Source organism: Bombus terrestris, chromosome 3 (assembly GCF_910591885.1).
Source record: "Bombus terrestris chromosome 3, iyBomTerr1.2, whole genome shotgun sequence".
Classification (NCBI taxonomy): Eukaryota; Metazoa; Arthropoda; class Insecta; order Hymenoptera; family Apidae; genus Bombus; species Bombus terrestris.
In genome coordinates, this window is record NC_063271.1 from 7,218,571 (window position 1) to 7,241,828 (window position 23,258).

Here is a 23,258-nt window from a genome sequence, read left to right on the forward strand (position 1 = left end):
CTTTATTTGCAAATCGGGATGCAGCATAAATAAATGTTACTAGACCGAAGTATAAATTATAATACGATATTTCTTATTTTATTAAAGCATATTTTTTTTTAAACGTACAATTGTGGAATTGAATTACAACACGCGATACACTGACTGGATTTTTGTCTATCGAAAAAGCAAACGAGTAACTCGCAATTTACAGAGCGAGTATATTAATTGGAATTATTTCCATTTATTAATGATCGAGATAATGAAAGGAACTTGGTAAGATGTATAAGAGTGTGTTTGTGTAGAGGCGCGCGCGTGCACGCATATGTGTATGAGCAAAGAAAGTAAAATTGAAAATAAAATGAAACTCGAGAGTTCGGAGAAAGTCGTTATACTTTTATGTAAAAGAGCGCATTTCCTTTCAACAGCATAGCATTCTTCCAATTTTTTTTAACCGAGTCTCTTCAAAATATCACTTATATACGTAGGATCCGTTATTTCGTCCAATAAACCTAAAACAAATATCAGAAAAATTTATTTGTATGTAATACATTTGTTTTCGTTTATAGAATGACAATCAGAAATCGTTCGAAATATAAGATACATTGGGTATGATAGACACGATATATTGATTAATACTAAGTAAAAATGAAAGAAAGTAACAAACTATAATTTTTTTTTTTGCTAGAAAAATGCAATTTTTCTTACACAAAATAAAACCCGGCCAGAAACTCTTCTATCATTTGGTTTTATGTCATTTCTTTTTTTACTTACCTACAACATCACAAAATTCTTCGAAAGATGTGCAAGGTAACAGTTCATCGCGGTACGTAGCTAACACACGTTCCGAGGCTTTTAACATGGCTTCGTCATTATGTCTAATATATTCAGCCAAGACTAATGGCCACTGATTATCGGACAATACGTTAACTTTCTGCGATGAAATGAATAAAAGATGATAAGATTAAATAAAGGATTATTCAAAACTTTATATAATCAATAAGGAGATGTAGACTGAATAAAGAAGAAAAGTGTACCTTGAAGAAATTAGCATAAATACAATCGACTAGACCAAAGAAGATTAAGGCGCTTTTATATACCGCGTAATGCTTAACGGTAACGTCGACAATAGTTTTTGTTGGACTCGATGGTGAAACATATCGCTGGTGGGCAAGAACAATTAATCTGTTTAGATGAGCAATTCTGTATGTTTTCCAACGAGCTGGTGTATGAAGCAAAAGAGACATGGTGCATTGGTAAAATGGTCCTTCTGCTTCGTAACAACTTTCAAGCCAACTAGAACCTGGTAGCGTTTCTAAATATCCAACTAACGTTTTGTCTGCCCGAGTATCTGCTAGCGTACTAGAAAAATATATGATTTATGAGATTTAAATGTTAATGAATAATAAATGTAGCACATGCGAGAAGAAATAGAAAGTAAAATTAAATAAAGCTGCTATTCGACGTACGTGTTGATTACGTAAAGTGCTGTGTGAATTAAATAAGGGATCAAGTGCATGTTCGATTGTGGACCGCCTCCGCCACTATCTTCATGAAAACTCTTCTCTTGAGCGAATCGCAATAGTAGCAATTTTAAATCATGGACAGTAGATGGATAAGATATATCGCGATGGCTGGTACACTCTTGCAGGTAAGTATTATGTCTTGCTAAACAACTAGCGAAAGCAGATTCCAATACTTGAGGACCCCATAGTGGTAAAAGTCCATTGCACTTGGTATTCGCATTTTGCAACGCTGCACTCTCCCACTCATCCCTGCCGCGTGCCAGTCTTACCGCAGACATATGACAGTCTACATGGACAACATTGAAATGTGTAACGGTGGTGTATCCTACTGTCTTTCTTTGTTTCGTTTCAAATTCCTCAACGTTGCAACGTTTCGAAAATGTGTAAATAGCCAAAACCTGAAAACCAATTAAGTAAATAACAACGAATAGCTATGAGTGTATGTAAGTATCAATAGGAAACTCGAAAATAATTACAAAATCTTAATTAATCCTTAGTTGATACTTGTTAATAAGAGAGAATCTCTTAATAAGAGTTAATAAGAGAGTAGCTCTTTCGAGATCTCTTAGTCTCTCACGAAATTTTATCCTTACCATGTTTGGCTTGAATTTGTATCCTTCACGACAGATTACGCAAACTAATCCCGTTTCATCACCTAAGTCTTCCATTTGTTGAAGGATTGCTCCGCTAGCCACCACTTGACCTTTGTCGTTGGTTTGCATTCCTAACGCACCCAACTGTCTTTCTCTCATCGCCATTGCCAGACGTTTCTTCTCGATACGCGTATGCTGCCGGGCCTTTTCGATTAATTCGGCAACCCGTTTGTTCGTGCATAACGCTTCTAATAAATTTTCTGCTAGAGATCCGACATGTTCATCTGAAGATACTTGTTCCAATCTGTGTATTATACTAATAGTAAACTGTGACACTGCCAACTGTGTTGGTTCATGATCGGTTGCTAGGCCAGTTAAGAATCGTAAGATATATTTGAGTGCCGGTTTTGATATATAATCCTTTAATTCATCGCTGTCCGTTCGTAATAGTGTAGGCTTAAGGCAAGGAGCCCGCACGGTTATATATTCGAAAGCATCTTTTACAATCCCCATGCTTATGATGTAATCTTTTAGAGTGTTCCCAATTGCATTTCGTTCGATAGCTTGAGTTAGAATGCAAAATAGCTCGAGCTTCTGTTCATCCTCTGGTGTATGTTTGTGATCAAATTCGTAAAAGTCTAACACGGGTTTGAAATAATCGCAGAGGAGGGCCATTTTCTCACGATTTCCATATGTCAGAGCGGCTAATACACGTGCGAGCTGTGGTAATACATTGCTTTGCCTGACCGCGGTCGATTGAGCGCAAGAAAGAAGCGCCTTTATGTGCTCCGGGCCACTGGATGTCCGTGAAAAAGCTTCGAGCGTAGATAATGATGCATGCGTTAAGATCGTTTCTATGATTTCCAATAGCTGTTCGGTAATTTTTGCCTGCCAGTTCTCCGATTCGGTTGCAAGACAACGTTGTAGAACGTCCAAGAACACCATCACCGCTCCCAATTTACTTAAAACTTCTTGATTTTTTTTCACCTTGACTGAGAGTCGGAACAGTTTAAGAAGGACCTGAAGTAATGGTCGAGCTCGATTTACATTTTGTATTGCTGCTAATCGATTTACCATTACTTGAAGACCACCGCAATCCGCTAAAACGTTCGCCATTTTATAGACTTCTTCGTTGTTTATCTCTTGTTCACTATTTGCATTTAAACTTTCAACAAACTCTTCGGTCGCGTCTCCAAGCAATCCTCGCATTCGGTATACCACGCGCATAGCATCGCATTCTCCGCCTTCTGGTACCCAGATCTTCTTGTAGACCTCCTTTACAGGCAAATCAAGACTGATTATTTTATTGTTAACTAAAAGCTCCATTCCATTATCATCCTCCAAAAGAGCGATTAATTCGCAATCTAGGCAAATTTTATTCTTCACGTCCCGCATAAGCGGTCCTAAGCCAGGTTCTAAACTGCTATAAGGATTTCCTAACATTCTACCTTGAAGAAAATCTTCTTGCTGAGAATCTTTCTCCAGTGTCAGATAAAATTCTCCGACATCATTTTCCTCCGGGTAAATGATGGAACAAAGCCTTTCAAAGATGAATACCGGTGTACGCACATCCTCGACGCTATACTTTTGCACCGTTTCCACGCAGATTGCCATGAAAGCTTTTGTTTCTTCTTCGGTTCCAGTGGTCATCTCTTCAAGGAGTTCCAACAGCTTTTTCTGTGTGTCGTCGATTAACCTTGTTCGCTGAACGACCAATCTTCTTAGGGAGAGATAACCATTGAGCACAGCACCCACCAAACGGCTTTTATATTGTTGTTTAATATTTTCTTGTTCGAGGAATGTTGCCATCAGTTCGGTAAGCATTTTCAATGAATAACCTTGTGCCAAATCACTGGTCAACGTCGTCTCTTCCAGTCGATGGAGCTCCTCGATTTCCCTCGTTAATAAATCCGCGAGTAAAGTCATAACTCCTCGTACTGCTAAGAATTGCTTCCATGGTGGTTGTCTAATTAAACTTTGGTACAATGTCAGAAATTCTGTGCTACTCTCACCGGCTGTACGTAATTCCTCTAAATAACACGTAAGCAATACGAGCACTTCTTTCTTCCGTTCCGTTCCCTGACAGAGGCTTTCTATCATGTTACAAGCAACTTGTCGCGCCAGTCGCGAACTTGGATTAAACAAGACCTCCTTTAACCAGGCTCCATCAGCCAATTTTAGCGGTTGGATACCCTGCGCACCTCTTAAGTACCGATTATGCCATCTATGTCCGTATTTCTCCATTAAATAGAGCGCTCGAATCTCTTCCTTCTTTAATGATTTGCTCGAAGATTGTTGTTCCATTTTCCTCGCGGCGGGTATACGACGAATCCATTCGGAATATGAGTGCTTTGGATCACCATCCAACCATTTATTTACGTCGATGGTAATACCCTCAGTTGGTTGAACGGTTGCTAACGACTCGGCACCCCTGTCTTTAGCTTTCTTTGAGACTACCGGTTGCTCTGGTTTTACCAATCCTTGCAATATCTTTAAACACGGTAAAATAATGCTTTCCATCACGACTGGACTTTTCGATTCTTTACACGCCATCAAGAATAACTGCATCACGCAACGCAGTTTTTGTTCCCAACAGGTGTCCTCTTTTTGAATCAAAGCTGCCAGTAGCGCCATTTCGTGACGTACAGCCAACGATAAATCCGATGTAATAACGCGACCACGAAGCGTCAGAGTGATTCGACCAGTCAACAAAGAGCAAAGTTCTTTAGTAGATTGCGCATTGTCTCTGGTAACTAGACACAACAATTGTCGAACTTCTTCCTGCATTTGCACGGTACCTTTGCGTAAATTATGCTCGACCAGCTCCTGTATTAATCCTTGTTTACATAGAACTTCTTTAGCTACCTGATTAGTAGCAAGAGCACGTAACAGAGTCAGACAATGTTCCGTAGCCGCAGTTGCACATCCGTAACAACGACCTACCGTTTGCGGATTCACACATCCAACAGCAGGCAACTGTTGATGTGGTATCGTTGATGCCGTTATTGTCGCCGATTGGGGAACGGTCATCATCGCCGTCGCTGTCGTTGCTGTCATTGTTGTCATTGTTGCCAAAGATTCTTCTTTGCCTGCATTGCTACTCATCGTCGTCGATGTTGTATCATTACTCGACGAGCAACCAGCAATAATTTGGTCTCGTTGTTGACGATCATATGCTACAAGTTCTCGTCGGCAAGCCAAAACTCTTTGTATAATTTTACTCAATTCTTCGAAAGAAGTTTTACATTCGCCACAGTATCTTTGAGCAAGCAATTGTATGGCTCTGTTTACTTGAGTACCGCCACTTGATACTTGGATAGCGGCTGCTGCCGCTGCCGCTGCTGCACCTTCTTCCACTAAACCACGGTCCAATCGATGCTCCGATATTTTAATCAATAACATTTCTAACGTTGGCTTGTTTGAAATCAGAGTTTTGTACACTCTGTCAGCCTTCTCGAGCAAAGTGTTAATCGTCGCTACCGTCTTTTTTCGATCATCATCGCTTTCGATAGGATCAACTGCGCAACAGGGCCTTCCAGTAAGCGTATAATCGAACTTGGCGTATTTACAGAAACCACAAGCATGGCATAAAAACGGGTCCTTCTCGTCATAGTTGATAGCTCTACACTTGTGACATTGGAATACATTTTCTCCGCAATTACCGCAAACACCGGGATTCGCAGGCACGTTTGCGGAACATCGTGGACACTGTAAGGTCTCCGAAGAAGCCTGTATATCCTCGTAAAAATCTGCATATTCGATCATCAAATTGCAAGCAACAATCGGTAACGGGAATTCCATTTTGATTTCTGTTTGTCCTTGAGCCAGCGTTATCTTTTTAGCTTTATGCCACATGGCGGGTTTATTTTTCAGCTCGACCACCGCTTGAACCGATCTATTGTTATAATATATGTTAATCGTACGCACCATTTTTGTTCTTTTCAGGTCGCCTATACGAAGAGTTATGCGACTTATCGTATAACTACCGACTAGTTTTACAATCTGTGTGGTTGTGGTGAATTTCGAGTCAACTTTAATCGAGGAAAGCTTGATTGTTGACATTGATACCTCGGGATTATTGCATACCAAACAAGGCTCACTTTCCAAATAATATCCATCCAATTCGACAAATTGAGCAAGATTCGCATACAGATTCGCATTCGGGTGACGTGCGAGTAACTGATTCTGTGCGCGTAGCACTGCAATCGCCTGCTCCATATACGAGTGCATCTTTTTACCTGCATGCTGGGTTTTTAGGGAAAAGTAACCAAGCAAATCGACGAATTGTGCCGCTTTTCGACCATAAGCCGGCAATAAAGGCCATAAACGCCACAGTAAGTCTAGTAGAACTTCTTGATCTGCTGGACCAGAATTTCTGCGTAGTGTACAATTGAAATACAATTAGATTTAGAAAAAAAAGAAGAAAAAATGGAAGAAAAAAGAAAGAACAAACAGGAAAAAAAAGAAAGTCAAAGAATGTGAAGGTTACATAAAAAATTTAAATTTGCTTACTTATAAATAGCCAGTATCAAAGAATGTGCTTGCCAACGGACATTTGTATTGTTCGTTTCGAGTAAAAAGGTTTGAATAAATTTCGTCAACAGGTTTGGAGAAACTTGCTTCTGAATTTGTTCGACTAATGCCAAACATTGAGCTTCCTCGAATTTAGCTTCTGTATCCGAATCTTCTGATTTTTCTCGTTCCCGCCTTTCTTTTGAAGTTGCTACAGTCCCAGATTTCGGTTCCTAGCAAAGCAAAAGAATAACCTATTTCCTTTTCTATAATAATTCTTTTTTAAAAAATGAGACTAGACATGATATCATCGCTTACTTTCGTTTTAGTATCTTTCGTTTCTTTCGATTTATTGCTTGAACATATAGCACACTGCAAAAGTTGCAACACTGTGGGACTAACACCTTCATCCAACAACGTTGATATAGTAAGCAAATAAGAGAGTACTGTATTCTGTTTTAAACAGAATCGCTGCCAATTTCCTGTGCGACTTGTGGCAATTTCAACACAGCATTTCAGGTGTTCGATTAAATCTACTAATGAGTCATATGGTAAATTGATGGAATGTGGACGCGATTGAAGAGGATCGAATCCATCAGCAGTGCAGCATTGTTGGACTGACTAAAAAATGTGATAAGTGCAATGTAGTACTGCATGAGTAACTCGCACACATAATATAATAAAAGTTCCAACAGCAAAGTCAACTTACCTGAATATGCGAGATTAGAGCATGCAAGTCACGTAATTGTCTGTACTTTTCTTTATTACCACAAATAAAGAGTAGTAATTTGCGTACTTGTCTTCTAACGAGTGGTGCTTGATAAGACATCATATACTCGCAGAGATAAAAATACCAAGGTTGTTCAAAAGCTGACTGTGTTGAATTGCTTTCAGCATATTTGTATACTTGATAGGGTAATCGTAACACCATTTCCGTTAATAATTGAGGATAAGGTTCAAATATATCACTAGCATGTCCTTTAACATGCTGTCGCAAAAAGAGCGGTGACATGTCAGGTAGTGAAGTTGTAAGATGTTCTTTAAGCAATTGATCGACAACTATAGTATCGCTTTCTTCGGTTGACATTCTACAGAAGAAGGAAAAGATGCGTATAGATCAGTACATGCTGGATATCTTCATTATGTCATATATTTCCATATAGATGTTTATTGATAACATACGTTTTCCAATATTCTAATAATGCTTTTAGTAACGTCGAACAATAATCAATTACTCCAGCTTTGCTGAGTATCGAGGCTGCCATTTGAGAAATAAAATTTGAACTTTCTGCTTGTGTTTTAGCAGTATGTTTCGAGCGAGACATTAAAACGCCTGCAATAGATAAATAAATTTTTAATTTATGTTATGATTAAAGATAAACAGATTAATGTGCTTTCATTATTAAATCACTCACTTAGTAACCGCATAATAACCAAATGAACTTCTCGCTTGTTAGTACGCTGCCATATGTTATTTGTATTCGGTTTATCCATTTTTAATTCTGTTACCAATATTCGAAGTAGTCTTTCAACACAAGTTTTATCTTTTTCTTCTTGCCCGTCTAAATCGGCAGTTAACATTAATAAAACCTAAAAAATATCTTGCATTAAGTTTAATAAAGAAATTATACATATCAAAGGATTTGGCCAAAATATGCAGAAAAGTAAGCAAACCTGCATAAATGGAACAGTTAAAACACCGGATACGTTCGTTAAATTTGGGACGAACCGCATAAGCTTATCAAGCAATAATAATCGTATTGTATGCAATTTTGCAGTAGTTTCGCAGCTTGTATCATTTTCTTGTTCCGTGACGTGTTCTTGTTCTGTACCTTCCTCTTGCTCAGTGACCTGTCAAAAAAAGTAATTCTATTGTATAACGGCAATTCATCCATAGCTCATTTTTGTTACAGAGCAGTAAAGAGCATCAATATAATGAGAGGAAAGAAGAAAAGAGGGAGAATGCGAATTACCTACGGTAGACTTTCGTTTTGAATATACCATATCTTAACGTAGATATAACAGTAATTGAAAAATACAACCTGTAAAGGGTGTTTCGAGACGCGATGCGCGAGTACGAAGGTGTGTGTTGGAGAACTGAATACTAAAACTGAAACTAAAACTAATATCGAAATTGAAACTAACACTGAGACTGGAACTGGAATTGAAACTGAAAGTGAACCAACTTTAAACACAATCGCGTCTGTCATATCGAGAGTCTACCGTTAAAAAAAAGTTGCACGAACAAACGAACGGGCGAATGTATACAGGGGAGGGGCGAATGGACGAACAAGATGAATGAAACGCAGGCGACACTTGGGAAAAGATCAGAAACAAGTATTTGTTGTTCACCACATAATCATAGTCATAATATACTGAATACAGAGTAACGATGAAAAACAGTAACGCCAACGACGAACGCAGTGACGGAAGCACTTACGGTGAAAGCCGCGGGGACACCCACGGAATTAGTTTCGGAACGTGGTGCTTGGTTGACTCCAATTCCTCCAATCGGAGGTATAGAATCGGGACCATTGTCTCCGTACGCGGAGCTCCTTCCCGATACATTATGCTCCCCCGTCATGCTGTCTACAGCACTTCCTCCGCTCTCGCTTCCACCGCTCTCGCTACCCTTGCTACCACCACTACCACCCTAACATAAAATATATCCCAAACATTACACTACCATCTACGATAAAATAATCTCCCTCCCTCCGCCCTCTCTCACTGTTTCTCTTCTTCTTTGTATTGCTCATTACCAATAAACAAACAGCTACGAGAGTAAACAGCATTGAAAGTAAACACGACAAACACAGCCTCAACTTGTTGTCGATGGTTGAGAAAACCGTACAGTAACTCACTTGTTCTGCCGGAGATGTACGCAGCGTACTGCCATCTGTAGCTGCAGTTGATCCCTCGTCATCTGAGCCTCCAGCAGAAGCAGTCGTGTCTGAGTAGTGACCTCCACCTTCTTGACCCTGGGAAGGGAAGAAAGTTCACTGGTAAAAAATTAGATTTGACTGAAATTCCACTAAAATTCTTCTTCCTTTTTCTCTTAAACATATTTACTTGAAATTTCAATTCTTACCGGATTTGTATTTTGAACTTGAACCAAACCTTGCGCTGCTAATGCTTGTAAACTTTCTAATGCTGGTCCATTTAAGTTTTGAAGGTTTTCAAATCCTTGTAAGTTTGAAAGACTTTGTTGGAATCCTTGTTGTAGTACTTGCAAATCAGCATTTCCACTTTCATGATCTTGTAAACTAAGTGCGATTGCCAATTCCACCATGGTTTCGTCGTCGGTATCTGGTGGTACGTCTAATATCTGTGGGAAATTTCCTGAACCGAGCAACGTTTCCAAAGGATTTACCGCCCCCCTTGCTATCGGTCCACTACTACTACTGCTACTGGTACCAGCGCCACTATTGCCACCAGCTGAGTTTCTACTTGTAGTAGTGGATACCGCACTAGTTGCAGGAGTAGATGAATCTTGATTATTATCTGCTACTAACATAACTGCTAAGGGATCAACCACTGACGACCCTATTGATTCTATATCTAAATGTTGTTCTGTTTCTCGATCTGTTGTCGACGCTGTTGGTGTGGCTGTTGGCAATTCTCGATGAGATGACACAGATGATGTTGGTTTTTCTTCTGTATCTGCAGCCGTTCCTGTATGTACGTATCAAGTACTTAATTAGAATAATGATCAAAACTATTTATATTTACACATATGACATCTCGCTATTTCCTTTACCTGGTGTGCTACAATTTGGGGGACTTGGTATATAAACTCTTCTTCTTTTGTACCTTGGTCGAAGTACGCGGATTATTGCCTGTTTAACAGTGAAACTGATGGTCGTATCAGATGATAGTAATAATTGTAAATATAATTTAGCAGCTAAGGGAATATTCTTTTCCACATCACATGTCGTAAATGCGTGTATTATTTCAACAATCGCATGAATCGTTCCTTCGGCATGAGTTAATCCTGGGACTACAACCGGTGCAAGGGCCATATTTTTTGGGTAAGCCATATGCAAAGACCACAGCATTTCCATAAGTTGTACTACCAAATGTTGTTGACCTTCATCCGCGCTTTTACGAGACTGGCTAATACTTTGTCGATCGTTTTCAAAAATTGGTACTAAATTCAGAAGCAAAATGTAACATTTATTAATTATTGCACAAACGGACCCAGTAACTTTCTCTTAATCAATAATAATAATTTTACCATTGGTTTCATCTATTGGTTTGTTCGTATATTGATCGGTAAACTTGGCAAGATTTTGTGGTCGTGATATGGATATACTCCGAACTATAAGTACCAGTCTATAAAAGTTTTCTGCATCTATGTCACGAGTGTCCTTAAGTTCTCTCATAGATTTTAACGATTTCAATACATGTGATAGCAATACATGATCCTAAATAACAGTAACAATCACAATTACAGCAATAATAATAATAATAAAGATATTTATATTTAGTGAAACTCACCTTGTGAAGATGATATGCTTGTTTGGATGAATGCAAAGCGGCTAAAAGCGCGGTTGTATGCATTTGTACGGATGGGGGAGTCGGTAATATGAGCAGTTGCGATGCTACCTCGATAGTTGTTGCTTTCAGTGGTAACTTGTTCTCGTCATTAGAGGGTACATTGAAAGATAATTCCAAAACTTCTAACATACCTGCGATCATCCTAAAATTAATATACTTCAAATAATATCATTCTTCATAGAAAGTTGTCTGTAATATTTTATATAGTATATAGTGTATTTTACATGAAATTTTATATATATATATATCTAATTCGAAAGTTTTTCTTACTTTAATTAATCCATAAATGATTAATTGCTTCAAGTTTTCCTTACCTATCAATATCAAGGGAATTGTCCTTTGCTGTGCTAAAGCATTATGCAACGATAAAAGATTTCATTGTACATAATTAACAGATGTATGTACATTAAAATAGCAATTGTATATATATGTATATATTTTTAATTATTATTGTATAGATACCTATCAACGGAGGACAATGATGTAGGTGCAGATAAGGCACTATCTGTCTCGCTATTTATCGTGGTGACTGGTGCAGACGTTGATTGACCTGTCGGAACATCTTCTATTTCTTCAGGCCAGCCAAATGCGTCTTTCGTCTTACCGTATCTAAATGTAAAAACATTAATAAAGTCGAGAAAACAAGAAACAAGTGATTAATGAAAATTAATCATTTATCATAACAATACTTTGTCGTTATAGGTTTTTTACATACATCTTAATACAATCCACCATAATGACACCTTCAGGATCTTGAGACGGTCCAAATGTAATAGCCAATTTTTTATCAGCCTGAAGACTTTCCTCTTGAGTTAAAGGTATGTCAAACCAACGGCTTCTGCTTAAAGTTGTGCGAATACTTCTACCAAACACCTGTAAACAGAGTATTATATATATATTATACATTTATATATATATATACAAATGAAGATCGAATTAGATTTACCTCGATGTAAACTGGTGCTCTTTGAACGTCTTGATTTCCAAGTAATACTCGAATTCCCGTCATAACCAAAATAGCGTCATTATTGGTTACTTCAACAACGAATCCCATGGCTTTTGTAGAAACAACATACATTCCAGTTGTATTGAGCCTATGTTTAATTTGGGCAACGTTGTAAATTTGTAGTAAGTCATTACCGCCGAATTCCACATCATTCATCACTTGACAATGTTCGAAAAAGTCAATAGGAAAAGTGACGGATCCTGTTGGTTTTCCCGTTTTGATGGTTTTCTTTTTTCGAGCTGGCTTAACCGTGGCCATCGTACCTACTGGTTGCACAGTAGGAGACATCCAATAGCCAGTTTGTTCCATTCCAGCCATATAAATTCTCAAACTTCCGTCTTCACATAATAGAATTAAAGTAGTACGATGCTCGGCGTTTGAACTCGGATGTCTTATGACAACCATGTCCATTATTTTAGCCTTGGCAGGAATAGCTTTAATTTCTTGAATCATTATTGTATCAGGTTTAATCATTAATATTACAGGATTATTACTCGTCTCTAAAATTGAGCAGATCAATCCAGGATGATTGGGTACTTCACTCCATTGACATAACGGTTGTGGTTGATTGTTGTTTGATTTGTTCCCATTCGAACTTTTGTTACCAGTAAGATTAATTTGAAAAACAGTTGTTACGTCAGTTTCCATGTATTTAAGAGGTGCTATGAAACTTTTACCACATGCGTAACTGAAGAAGAGTAATTGTAAAGCATGCGAATAATAAATCGACACACCCCCACCGCCAACTTGGTCATTATCTCTTATTTCTGGATGATACACGTCGAGAGTATTCGTTACATAGAAAAATCCGAACTTTGCTGAGCTTGCCTCATCCAACGCTTGACTATAAATATAACCGACCGAAGATATTATCAACAAATAAAATACACCATCTTCTGCATGCATAAATGTACAATCTCTTATCTTTCCGGTAGGCACTAAAAAATAATATTGAGGGCAAAGAGTGTCTTTTCCAAGATCGTAAATCTTTACGAAGTCTACGGTGACCAGAGCAAGTTGAGTTTGAGATCCAGGTAGCCAAATTGCTTTTATAATAAAATTTCCAGTTTCCAATTGAGGATACAGAACCAAATGATCTGACACGGTTCCAGAAGTATTAAAAGTTAATACGTGACAATCTTTAAAACCACAGACTGCTAAGAAATCTTCATTCCATTGGTTTCCAGTTACAGATAATACGGTAAAGGGTACCGGAGCAGAAGCAAGTCTCGTTAATGTTAATTTTCTTTTCGACGAATCAGGTTGTTTTAACAATGCGCCCAATTGTAACACTGTTATCTTCCCTTTCTCATGTGAAACAGCTATAGAAAAGAAAAGAATATGTATGTTATACACGCATTATAGTAAAATAAATTAATCAATAAATACATCATCAAGCGATACATAAAAAATCGAAATAAAATGCGAAAACACGGATAAAAAATCACTCACCCAAATGTTGTCTTTTACCATGTGGAGACGATAGACAACACATTGCAACGCGACGTATCATATGTGCAGATAGCAATTGCCTAATAGTTTGTCCTTGTTCTCCCGAGTAATTCATTCGAACATTTTCAAATGCTCCTTCTTGGGATCCCAATGTGGGAAGCTGAAATTAACATCACACAATAATGTAATTTTGTTAATTCCACCGTTATAGGCAATGAATCCTTTGCCATTGCCACAAACGAACGCACATACCATTAACTGATCGGTATATTCAAACTTTTTATCCACCGTGTGCAATTGTTTAAGTGCCATTTGAGCGCGTGCATGACAACCAATTGCCGAGTTTTTTCTACACGATGCATCTACTGCCGGTAGTAAAGCACGTGTCAGATCTACCAACGACGATACCAAACCACTTTTCCAAAGACAACCTTGTATCCAATCCTTCGATGTTTCTGTTCAATGAGATAACAACCAGGTTAATGAGAATTCAAAACAAATAAAAGAATTCTCCGATCGAACAAAAAATGAGCACAAGCGAAAATAATTACCCAATTGTTTAGCCAAATACGCATGTCTCTGTTTATCGCGTCCTTGTCTCTCTTGTTTGTCAGACAAATATAAAGGGCTCGAAGTTCTTCGTCGTAAACTGCTTGTGAGGAGTAGATCTCGATTCTCAACAGACGTACCAAGCGTATTCCCGTAACTTGTACTAGCAACGCCGGTCGAAATGCTGGTCGATGCAGCTATATTTCCAGAACCGACAGCAGTTGTGTTAGTCTGATGTTCCGATGATTGAGGACTTCGTTTAGTTAAAGCTTGACAAAAACCGTCATTTTTTGCACCGCAGTCACAAAAGAAATTTCCATATTTCGCATAGGTAACATCATGTCCGCGATGACAAACGCGAGCACATACTGTGCAGACTCCAACTCCATTTACCATGTTGCAGGTATGACAGTGATACCAATGTTGGTTCATGAACTCCTTTAGCGTGATGGTAAACGTACACAACTTGTTACAAAGACTGTCGTCATCAGAATCGTCATCACTATCTTCATCTTCGTGTGGAATATCATCTATCCAATCGCTATCATTCACATCATTAACTGGAGTAGCACCTTCCCATGGTGGACTAATTGCTCGATCTTGTGATTGCATTAATTGAGGACAAATCGCACTTACTACATCTGCTACATAATTCAGTATACAACAGCCAGCTTCGACGAATGGTAACGGTTTATCCAAACTTTGAAGATCTTTATTTATCAATTGTTCCTTGCAAAGTTCAATCCATTCGATTGCGGCTTTAAACAGTAAAGTGTGTCCTTTCTCGGAACCAGCGTCGGCTAATGTGGACATAACGTTCATTAAATCGGAGAATCCGTTGCCCTCAATCGTTGGAGAAAGAATGTGATAAGCTAATGGTATGAGAGCACGAAGAATCGTAACAGGTACACCTTCATCGACGCTGTTTTTCTCTTTAACTATATAATTTGTAAGTGCTCGTAAAAGCCGACTATTTTCATGCATCGAATGTTGCTGTTGAAGCTGTTGTTGTTGCTGTTGTTGATCATCAGTGATACTTGTCGATTGGTTATTGCTAGCTGAATCGTTTGATAGCGAAATTAACCATCGATCTTGTTCATTATTCGGTACATTAGCAACCTCGTCCGATTTCGGGGCATCTTCGGTTGTATTAGCAACGGCAACCAACGCATTTGTAGTTACCATCGTTGGTGTTTGTACGTTCGTCAACGATGCATTTGGAGAAATACTCGTTGCTCCTAAAATAATTTGTTTCAACCATATTTGCAACTTTTCTGGCTCTACATGGGCCAAATTCGACACGGATCCACAAAGACGTTCTAATGACCCGTCACTGCCTTTCTCAGCTGTTTTGAACAATGTGTTGAAAAATCTTAAGACGTGGGTGGCAAATTGTTGTGAAGACTGTGAAGATGTTATACATAACAATACAGAAACAAGAGATCGATTGGTATTTGGTGCAAAGAACAAATCTAATGCTTTGCATCCGACCGGTTTCTCTAATAGTTGTTCCCAATATTTAATACATCGTTTCATGATTTTTTCATTAACGGTAATATTGACGGGATCTTGGGTGTCATTCGTATATTCGATTATCAAATTATATGTACGGTGCAATACAAAAAGATGTTCTCGTAGTTGTCGCGCTTCACTATCGCTATCACCTAGCAGTTTTGTCAAAGCCTTGTTAGTCATATCTTGAAGATAATCTGTGCGAGCATCCATAGATAGTGCAATAAGAATATCCAGTGCTTGATTATGCACGTCCGTGTTTTCTGGTGCTGTTGTAGGAGTTACATATTCTACTATAAATGTAACTAAATTGCGCAACAACTTTTTCAAAGACGGATTAATAGAAAACGTCGGATATTCAGAAAGTGAGCTGATATGTTGACACACAGTAGCCAGAATGTAACTCTCCGCTGGTATAACGTCATTCGTATATGTGTTCCAAGGAATATGGACAACACTGATAGATTTCCATTTATCTATGACAGATTTTACAGAATTTGGTAAAAACGAGATCAAGGACGCTTCAGTTGACCAATTTGCACTTGCCATTGCAATGATATCGTCAAGTATAGAATAATCTCGAGGACCGTATTTACCATCTACTTCGAAAGATTCGAGCATCTCGTGCAATATATTTGATCGACACGAGTATAGGATCGATTCTGTTAATGAAAGAACATGTGGTAGTATACTGATCATCATTTTATTTGCATTCGTAGTTCCGGATTCTGAACTTTGTGTGTTTCTGTACAAAGAATAAATTTAAGTTTAAGACGCGCCAATAATACTTGAAATTAAATAAAGAAAAAGGTGTAACAAATATAGGTTCAACAGATGTATCGTCAGAGAATATAATCAATTTAACTTACTTCGAACTCTCGATAGTTTCGTTTTGACTCTTCGATAGACTTTCGTAAAAAAGAATTTGTAATTTGCCAATAACTGCAGCCAAAATACACAATGAGCTAAGTTTAGGTAATGCATTTTTCGGTATTATTTTATTGTTATAGTTAGTTTCTGGTTTCAATGCCGTAATGCAGTTTTTTGCGACTGTAACATCATATTTGAGGGAGTTTACAGTAGATGATACCGTTTTCAAAAGATTTCTCGCATATTGTGCATACATTCCTTGTCTGATTAGACAATCCTGTTAGTAGAAATAACGATAATTTTATAAATCTAATCAAATATTCCAATAACATAGCAATTTCACTTAATCGACTTAATCTTAATTTACGATTATTATAATAAAATTATAGATATTATGATAAAATATGATTAAAACCAAACATTACATTCATCCAACTGGTAAAAGTTTTGCACGCAGCTCTAGGTCCCCAAATTAAAGAATATAATAACATTGGTCCAGCAGGAATTTCCTCACCAAGAGCCAGTTTATCCATATATAGAGTAGATGGTGGTAACATTAGCAATAATCTGTTAATAATTCGAGGAAGAGATACTCAGTAAGTTTGAGTATCACATTCCCTTGAAAAAGTATATCGTATATTACTTACCGCCAACATATGGAAAAACAATAACGAATCGCACATAATCCTATGAAAGTGGGTGATTTATCTTTACCATCACTACTAGTCCTCTTTTGCATATCAGCTTGATTTAGTACGTTCAAAATATCTATTAGTGCATCAACCAAAAGAGGATATTTCATTTTATCTGGTGCACCCAGTATGAAATTACAAGCCTATACAATATACAATTAAAAATTATATTATAAATAGAATTAGAAACTTAATGAAGAATTGTTTTGTAGCAATTTATCAATAAACCATAATATACCAACCACCCCATCCAATTTTGGAGTATCCTGATTATTGAAATCTGTAGTAGAAAGATTGTAAAATCGAGGCTTCATTGAAAATTCATCTTGATTACCAATTTTACGGTAATTGTCTTCAATTACTGTCCATGGTGTAAAAATACGAGCCGTTTGTTTATTACCATCTTTTGCATCACAAACTAAACTCGTCGCAGAAAATAGATTCCATCGAACCTATGTGTTAATCGTACAATTTATAAATTATTAACAAATTCATCTATGAACATCACATACTTAGCTCATGATGGAAATGTACAAGATTTTTACTACCACTCAAATATATCTTTCAATTTGGTGGCCCTGGTATCTTGTCGCGTTTTGCTCATATATAACAAACACGTCATTATTTTCGCATTTTACGTATTCACGTTATCTAACGCAATATTAATAACGTGTACTCTTTGTAACCCCGTTAAAGAACACAATGATATAAATGAAAATATATAATATGAAAATGAAAATGAAGAATGAGATGAGAATTGTGATAAACGGGAAATAATACTCAATGCTTTTGATAGTAATAATATTCAAATCACCAGAGTGAGTAAGTTTACTTACTTGTTCAAGTAATGCGGGTGGAGCACCATAAAGATGTTTCATCATGTATTCAAGTAGTAACAATAATCGTGATAAATGCAGTAACTGAGAATCTTTCATTGGAGTTTTAACAGCTTCGCTACAGCGCACAGCACCGCTACCGGTTACAAGTAGTACCGATTTCTTTTGCATAAAATTAAGAGAGTGGAATAAAATCAAAACTAGTTGAGCATGTTCCACGTTCAAATCTGCAAATATTGACATGAAAAATGTTATATGTTCTGCCAGGCAAAATGTAAAAAGGTTTATGATCTAATTCACCTTGTATTAATAAGACGTGTTTCAATAAAAAGAAAGGAAGATATTTCTATTCGATTAACCCCTTCCCGTACTTTGTCGAGTCAGACTCGCGATGAAGATTTTGGTCTAAACATGAATATCGCGAGTCTGACTCGATAAAGTACGGGAAGGGGTTAAGAAAACAAAATAGAAACAAGCAAAATACAAAACACCATACAGATTAGATTTGAGTAATGTTACCTGTGTATATGCTTATTATTGCTTATATATTATACGTGTATAAAAACACGTATCGTTCCTTCTTACCTTCATTTTCTGCCTCAAATGTAGAGGGTGGATTGCACACGTTTTCTACTATAGTTGTAATCAAACGATGCCATATGCTTATACAAGCCGCTTCTTTCTCTGCTCGAGGTTTTAGTAAAAGAACCTATCATTGATAATGCCTATAATTAGTGAAAGTTATAAGATTACATGAAATCATACGCCCGATATGTAATAAAACCACACCTGTGCCAACACACTTAATGTTCTCGGATAGACTTGAAGAGGCCAAGTACATGGAGTTGTACTTTCTGTCCCAGACCATGGGTTTACACCTAAATGCTGGAGAAGGGTGTTTTGTAAACTTTCGCTCAACGTATTTTGAACAAGTAAATTATGCGTGTAAAGACTCAAAGCTTGAGAAAATTCGGAATACATAGTGCCCAGTGTGGCACCGTAGAATACCGATATAGTGCCTAAAATGGAATGCATGCTTTGTAGCAGTACTAATCATATGAATGTGTAAACACTGTATGATTATTAAATAAATACATAAATACCTACCAGTCTCAGTCCTAGCAGTCTCATGATCTAAATCTCTAATTATTGCTGCTAATATAACCATCTGTTGTTCAACTAAGCCATTTACCACATATTCGCGAACGTATGAACTTCTATTGCCAATCAAATGTTGATTCATGAATTGAAAAATTTTAGTAGCCAATGATATATACTGTAATTGAGAATGAAACTAATTACTCTAATATCTCTTACTGATTTTTGCAAAATGAAAAAATTTATTCACTTACTCCATGAGGTTCACGATTATCAGGAACAATAGTAGTTACAGTTCGTTCAGCGTTGGTTTCATTGTTGGGTTCTTTTGTACCATCCGCCGGTGATCCATCAGATGGGGCAATTGTTTCCTCAAACCATAAGCCCAAAATAGGTTCGCTGTCCTCCTCTATCGACATAACAGTTTTTTCTGTATAGCGAGAAGACGCATTTACACCGTTAATCATCTGCTTATGTAAATGATAAAATTATAAAAACAACAACTTTGAAATTATGTACTTAAAATATGTATCACATGAAATATACACATGGCAAATGCACACTTTATATATATGATTTTTCTCTTAATATATTGTATTATATTATATATATATATATGAAATTTATTGACTATTATCTTATATCTCTTAATATGATCCAATGAACAACTCTGTATTTAAATACATAAAGATATTGCCAAAAGTATAATTCGTTTTTCTTTTCCTTTTTTATTTATTTTCATTATGATTACGAAAAAAAGTAATATAATTTCGATTTTGTGTATTGCACAATAAATATTCTTTTACCTTCATCAGTAGAATTATCTGAACAACTTAGTAAATCTTCATAGTAAGTAGTAGAATCAGATTGACTTAAAGCATCGCCTTCAAATGGATGTTTTTGTATTCTCTTCAAGGTACACGCCTACAACATAAATTGATTGAGCAGGCGTTAATAAAAATACTGTATTAACCAAAAACAAGTAGATGTGCGTTATTACTACAGACTGACCCTTCTGTAACTTATAGTGGCTAAGTAAAATAATAGGTGATTAAGTGGTACAGCTTGTAGAAAAGTAACCGCCCTTTGAAGCGCGGTAGCAGTGGAAAGTATATCCAATGGAGCAGGTTCTGGCGGGGTAGAAGAATCGGCAATTGCTTCGATCGAAACATCTTCTAACAGAGCACTCATTAACGTAAGCGCATGAGAGGCTAAAGCGACTGAAAGTACTCCAAAACCTTGTTGTCTGAAATACAAGAATTTTCAATTACTTTTCGATTCTAATCAATCATTAAAGTAGTAGAAAGTATTAAAGTCCAATATCTTACATTTTCATAAGATTGACGCGAATTGTTCCATCACGTACTTTGCTAGGTGATTTACCCTTTTCCTCTTTCCCCTTATCCGTCGCACTTAAACCACTCACTGTAAGTTGAGCTTGTAAACCAGCCACCAACAACCATACTCCGATTAATAGATGATTTTGCAGAATCTATTACAAACAATCAAGTTATTTGCACTGTTACATGAACAAACCAATTTTTGCATTGAGTGAAAATAATTCCTTACATGACCTCCGGCGCGCGTGCTGTTTTTAATTACGTTTGAGACTAAACCAAATATTTCAAGGCTTTTTTCAACAACGGTAATCGCCAGAGTGTCATACTCCTCTTCTGCAGTTTTAATACTTGAAGCAGTTTGCGTTCCAGCAGAGGTATTTGTACTACATTTCGGTGACACAGCATTCGTTATTCCAACAATACTTGATGCAGTCGCGTATACAATCGAGCAATACAAACAAGACATGGTCAATAACGATAATTTTTCTAGTTTACTTGGAGTTAATGGTTCTAAGAAGGACAGAGATATTACATTGTGAACGATATTAATATCGTTCGACACAGAATGTAAATTATGACGTATAGCATGTGCGTCAGAGGCATTCACGGGTAAAGTGAAACTTTTTTTATGTAAATATGCTTGATATTTGCGAGTATAACATGACAAGTGGGGAAGATTTAAACACATATCTAACAGCGTGTCTCCTACATCCATATTTCGAAGAATATTTATGTTACTTGTAACAAATGTTGTCTGCAAAATAAAAATTACATTTTTAGAATGAATATATTACCTTTGTCATTTATCGCACATATATGTATATGTTACATATAAACTGACTCATAGAAGATACCTTTATGTCTGAATGAACATCATTAACAACACTGTCATTCGTAGTTTTCGTTGCACTCTCATTAGAATTTTCAACAACAACAGGCATTGATATTGTAGAACCTTGTAATGGCATAGTCAATTGTTCTAGAATATTGCCAGATAAATCGCATTGTATTCGTTCAGAATCTTTAGATGATTGAGAAGTGTCCTTCTCAGCTTCTGGGGATAACTGCGATTTAATGTCATGTGGTATGTCAGAATTTTTTATCATAGCAATCAAGGCTGCTTCTTCGGTAGATGAAAGTAAAGATTGTCCAGTACAAAGTGCAAGAATTGGAAGCAGTAATTGTTTTGTACTTAAGACAGTAGGTGTCCCATTTCCTAACTGAACTTGGTGATGAGATAATTTATCCATGAGACGAAGAAGCAAAACTCTACATGCTTGACAAACTGTAGATATTTGACTTTTGGAAACTGAAAAACCACAAAAAGTTAGTCAAGAAATATATACAATTCGTTAGAAAACTGTCCCTTACAAAGACAAAACAAAAATTCAAAACTTACATGTATTGATGCAACTACAGAAATAATCTGCTGCAAGAATTGCCACAGATGTATAAAAGGTATCATACAGCTCTCCTTTACAGAGGAAGTCATATTCGCTAAAAGTTAGAACAAAGATAAATAAAACTATACGAATAAACGATTAAAATTAATAACTAAAAAAATAAAATATTTTTTAGGGTTGTCATTGGAAACATACGACCCTCTCTCTCACTCTCTCTTCCTCTCTCTCTCACTCCGGGGATTATAATCAAAATAATTTCTTATACCTAAATCGTTTTAATTTAAAAACGTTACGAGTCTTACCGTATAACAATGCTTTTTGCCAATTCCAAGATATCATTTTTATCGAATGATCCTTGTGATATTGCTAATAATGGTTTCGTTACTGCTGACCATGAATAGCTACCACGAATCTTGGTCGCCATTTTCGAAACTGTTCGACTTTGTTCGAACCTATCTTTTCTTTTTCCACAGCGATACTTTAACTATATACGTTTACATATTTATATATGTATCTATAAACGTTTATTTTACGTATTATGCCTCTGTGTACACCCTGAATGTTTCTTCTTCTTCTTCTTTCTATTTCTTCTCCTCCCCTTCTTTTTCGATATACTTACACTTGCGCAATTTTTAAACTGCACATACATTTACGTAGAATTCTGTTCAAGCTTTCACATACGCACGCGTACATAATATTTACTCTAAAAAACAAGAAAAAAAGAGATTATAATAGTTAAAAAAAACGAAGAACAGACAGGAAAACAAATCAAGTCGAAAGAAAAAGAAATAAAGAAGAAGCAATATTCGATTTCATATATAAACACATTTGATTCCGCTAATAAGATTTCTTGAAGATTTTTAGACACTTTTCATATCATGCGATGTGTACGAACTTAGAGATTTGCGTATTGGACTTAAGGTTTCCACATACATCTTTTTTCTTATATTACATTGACTTATCTGTATTCCTTATGAACTATGGCAGTCATAGTTACATCTTTAGATATGCCGACAACATATACTGACGACAAACGAACACGATAATAAAAATGTGTATGAAATTTCATTTATTAAAATTGATTTTAAGGTTTCAGAGAATATTGTCGTAGATAAACATAAGGATTCATATGATATAAAGATCATCTTTGTTTCTGAATGGAAGAAAACTTATTTTAACATTTGTCTTATATTTCAAAATTACTAGAATAGTGATATACGAAACACGACGGAGCAAAGTATTATGTCGCAAAGTATTTGAAGACGATAGATGATACGTTTTTGTAAAAAGTATATTTTTTCAACGTAATAACAATGAATACATACAATCAGTT

General features: G+C 36.6%; 1 protein-coding gene across 5 annotated transcripts; it reads right to left on the reverse strand.

The window, feature by feature from the left end:
- Window positions 1–50: 50 nt before the first annotated feature.
- LOC100651317 (E3 ubiquitin-protein ligase UBR4) lies at window positions 51–22,606 on the reverse strand. Of its 5 annotated transcripts, none has more exons than XM_012320436.3 (40): window positions 22,228–22,606; window positions 21,922–22,019; window positions 21,377–21,831; window positions 20,752–21,276; window positions 20,511–20,674; window positions 20,194–20,428; window positions 19,989–20,106; window positions 19,437–19,612; window positions 19,192–19,360; window positions 18,874–19,103; window positions 18,670–18,793; window positions 18,085–18,311; window positions 17,491–17,700; window positions 17,204–17,391; window positions 16,982–17,123; window positions 16,556–16,833; window positions 14,177–16,431; window positions 13,878–14,080; window positions 13,626–13,785; window positions 12,114–13,495; window positions 11,883–12,040; window positions 11,630–11,776; window positions 11,482–11,514; window positions 11,108–11,309; window positions 10,845–11,034; window positions 10,368–10,757; window positions 9,699–10,282; window positions 9,472–9,588; window positions 9,051–9,263; window positions 8,285–8,461; window positions 8,026–8,200; window positions 7,793–7,943; window positions 7,320–7,698; window positions 6,929–7,231; window positions 6,611–6,843; window positions 2,099–6,473; window positions 1,449–1,903; window positions 1,017–1,341; window positions 754–913; window positions 51–491 (listed from the first exon to the last, which is right to left on the reverse strand). In XM_012320436.3, exons 1-40 carry the CDS (start codon window positions 22,347–22,349, stop codon window positions 430–432), a joined length of 16,290 nt encoding a protein of 5,429 aa, XP_012175826.1. In that variant the 5' UTR covers window positions 22,350–22,606; the 3' UTR covers window positions 51–429. The 5 variants fall into 5 exon arrangements, with proteins under 5 accessions (XP_012175826.1, XP_012175827.1, XP_012175829.1 ...); XM_012320437.3 differs by having other exon boundaries at window positions 19,437–19,591; window positions 22,228–22,605; XM_012320439.3 differs by lacking the exon at window positions 9,051–9,263.
- Window positions 22,607–23,258: the final 652 nt, after the last annotated feature.

What these genes read in the sequence shown, in the direction of transcription:
- LOC100651317 (XM_012320436.3), bottom strand. Translation starts at nt 22,349, where the DNA reads ATGGCGACCAAGATTCGTGGTAGCTATTCATGGTCAGCAGTAACGAAA. An exon ending in ACCAATAGATGAAACCAATG is followed by an intron (nt 10,758 to 10,844) that starts GTAAAATTATTA and finishes TTCTGAATTTAG; the next exon opens with TACCAATTTTTGAAAACGAT. An exon ending in ACAAATTCAAGCCAAACATG is followed by an intron (nt 1,904 to 2,098) that starts GTAAGGATAAAA and finishes ATTGGTTTTCAG; the next exon opens with GTTTTGGCTATTTACACATT.